The sequence below is a fragment of the Sinocyclocheilus anshuiensis genome, unplaced genomic scaffold (assembly GCF_001515605.1).
Source record: "Sinocyclocheilus anshuiensis isolate Anshui unplaced genomic scaffold, SAMN03320099.WGS_v1.1 scaffold515, whole genome shotgun sequence".
Classification (NCBI taxonomy): Eukaryota; Metazoa; Chordata; class Actinopteri; order Cypriniformes; family Cyprinidae; genus Sinocyclocheilus; species Sinocyclocheilus anshuiensis.
In genome coordinates, this window is record NW_015548243.1 from 558252 (window position 1) to 561464 (window position 3213).

At 30.2% G+C, this 3213-nt stretch overlaps 1 protein-coding gene across 1 annotated transcript in view; it reads right to left on the minus strand.

The window, feature by feature from the left end:
• The window catches only part of LOC107655096 (focal adhesion kinase 1-like), a 72633-nt gene that overhangs the window by 17183 nt on the left and 52237 nt on the right, over positions 1 to 3213 (minus strand). Inside the window, exons 24-25 of the mRNA XM_016442516.1 lie at positions 732 to 842; positions 530 to 637 (exon numbers count right to left, since the gene is read on the minus strand). Of these exons, the coding sequence (XP_016298002.1) occupies positions 530 to 637; positions 732 to 842 (219 nt within the window). The remainder of the gene's footprint in view (positions 1 to 529; positions 638 to 731; positions 843 to 3213) is intronic.

Sequence of the window (3213 nt, forward strand, 5' to 3'; positions counted from 1 at the left end):
CACATATAATATTACTGCTACTACTAACAATAATAACAATAAAAACATTTTAACCTTTTAATAATAACGTTTTAATATTTGTATATCTGTTATATTTTCTAAATATTTAAAAATATTTTTAACATTTTTAAATATTATAAATAACATTTGTATTATTATTATTTTTTTATTTAATACTTTATTTCTTATTTTTACTCTAGAGACTTGCATGACTTTAAGTAAAATAATCAGAATGGCTATTCCAGGCTTGAAAATCACAGTTAACATTTAATAATAATAATAATAATAATAATAATGTAATATTTTGTATATCTGTAAATATTTTGAATTATTTTTTAATATTTTAATATTATATAAATATTTAATGTTTTTTTAAACATTTGGTTTTATTTTCACACTTTTTAGATTAAATTATTTGTTTGCTTCCATTCTGAGTTTAAATTCAACAAACATTTGGAACTCAAATTTGATTTTGCAAGCTCTACTCAGTGTGGTGTAAGAGAGAGACAGAGAGAAGTTGTGTCAGTACCAGGAAGCTCTCTTCCTGCTCCAGCCATCTCTGGTCCTCCTCCATCTGCTGCTGCTGTTTGATGAGCGTCTCCTCCATCCCCTGACTCCGCCCCAGAGCGCCCCCATCCTGACACACACACACACACACACACTCACCAGCATGAGTTAGAACCCTAACCCTAAGCGCTCACTCACACAGAGCGTCCCGTCTCCTCGCTCACCTCCATGTTTGGAGACCACACAAGAACCTCGTGTCTGTGATGGTTCCATGCTTCATGCGGGTCGAGGACAGACGCCTGCGGCGGGAATCCTGCACCGGGATATCCAGACCCCTTCACAAATGACAAGACATTTCATTTACATTTATCAATTTAGCACATGCTCTTATCCAAAGTGCCCCAGTAAAATCTGTAAGCAAGTAAATAAATAAATAAATAAGTTACATTTTTTAAAATTCAATAAATCATACTGTAGCGATCAGTATTATTTCTATAATATTTTTATATACTGTTTTTCTAAATGTTTTTATATTTTCAGATTGCATTTTAAATTAAATTTTTAGTAATTTTGTTATGCACTTTGTTATTTTTATTAGCTTTTATTTTTTTATTTTAGTTTTTTTTAATATATTTTCAGTTAGTAATTTTAGTACTTTTAGAACCTAAACTTATTTCAATTTTTAATATAATATTTGTATTTTATTATATTTCATCTTTGATTATCTTTTATTTTAATATTTTCTGTTTTCATTTTAAATTTTAATAATTTTATTATGCACTTGGGTCATTTTTGTTAGTTTTTGTTATGTGCTTTTGCCATTATTCTTTTTTATTTATTTTTATTTTGTTTTAATTTCTTTTAATTTTAGTTTTTTTTTTTTTAAATAATTTTAATATTGCGTACAACAAACTTATTTCAGTTAGTTTTTCATCTAATACTCGTATTTTATTTGACAATGTTTTTTCCATTTACAATTTATATGTACATTAAGCAGATTTAGTTTTATTATTAAATATTCATATTAAATACCTTTCAATACTGTACCACTGTATTTTAATTCCTTTCATGCTCACAAATGTTGCATTATGTAACTAATATGTGTTGTGAAAGCGGTTTCAGTTGATTATTAAGACCCCTCTCGCTTCCTCTCGTAACGACTAATAAACACCCCGAAACAAAAATAACAGGCACTTTGAGCACAAAAGCCTTTTAAGGCATGAAGACAGAGCAGCGATCTGTGTGTGTTTGAGCTGAAGGAATGTATCTGGACTCAACAATAGAGCTCACAGGAAATGCCTGCTGTCAGAGACGCTCAGCGAGACACTGAGAGATAACTCAGACTCAGAGCTGAATAATCAGTCTGCATTCACTGAACACTGAAGTACATCGAGGAGTCTGAATGTGTTTGGCTCCAGTAATCAGTTTGGCAGATGTTTGCCGAGGTTTATGTGGTATTTGGAGACTTTCTGGGTGTATGTTGTGTGATGAAGAAGAAAGAGTAACTGCACAACTCAGATTCTTTAGTTTATTTACTTACTGAAGCAGCGTTTTACCCATCAGCCTTTCTCAATGTACAATCGCCAGCAGGTTTATGAATAACAGGACTACTCACTTTGTAATGTTTTTAGTGCCAGAAAAATGGCTAGATAATTACTTTTACTATGATGTAATCTTCTCCACCTGCTGATAATTGTTGAGCTGTTTAGTCTGCTTTCTATGGCTGTGAAATAATCAGCATGTTATCAGCTAAGGACAAAAAAGAAAAAAATCACATTCCCCGTTCATTTCTACAACAATAATAATAATAATAATAATAATTATTATTATTATTATTACTACTACTAATACAATATATTTCCGATTTATTATTTTAATAAATAATTTATATTATAAAATTAACTATAAAATAAAAATAAATTAATATTGCTATTGCAATATTGTAAATAGCAAAACAAGTATTCACTATACTTTATACTATGTTTATACTAACCGTATAAAATAAAATAATTTTTATTAAAATATATCTATTTTTAATTATTCAATTATAAAAATTAAACCAATCAATAAAGAAATATATTACTATTGCAATAATACTATCGTACTGTAAAATAAGAATTGTATTTTATAGAACAAGTATAATTTCAACTACAAAATGTTTTTTTCTAAGATTATTTTTCTTAGAATTCACATGGATCCTACCTTTCAGGTAGGAAAACACAGAAATCCATATAGATATGTTAAAATCACATCCCTGAGATGGAAAGAAAAAGCTTCTGAGGTCTTACCTTTGTCTCACCAGCAAGGGGTGCCACGTTACAGACTTTTTTGGAGCGCAGGGTATTGATAACAGAGCTCTTTCCAACATTGGGGTAACCAATGAAGCCAACACTGATCTGCTTTTTGTCTGAGTGGAGCTGAGCAAAAATCAATATGGACATGTTAATACTAAGCAAACGTCATTTTGCAAAGCAGCAATTAAATAGAAGAAATACACACATACTGTCAAGTCCTCTGATTTAATGTCGGTTTCATGGTATCGATGTCAGGAAAACAAGATCATCTTGGATCAACCCTTCTCCCAATAATTTGCACACATTCCCTTTCACATTTCATTATACACATTTAAAAAGGGGGCCCAAGAAATAAAGACTTCATACACAACCTACAAAGGCCTCTTAAATGTCATTACACCTGCAGATTTAT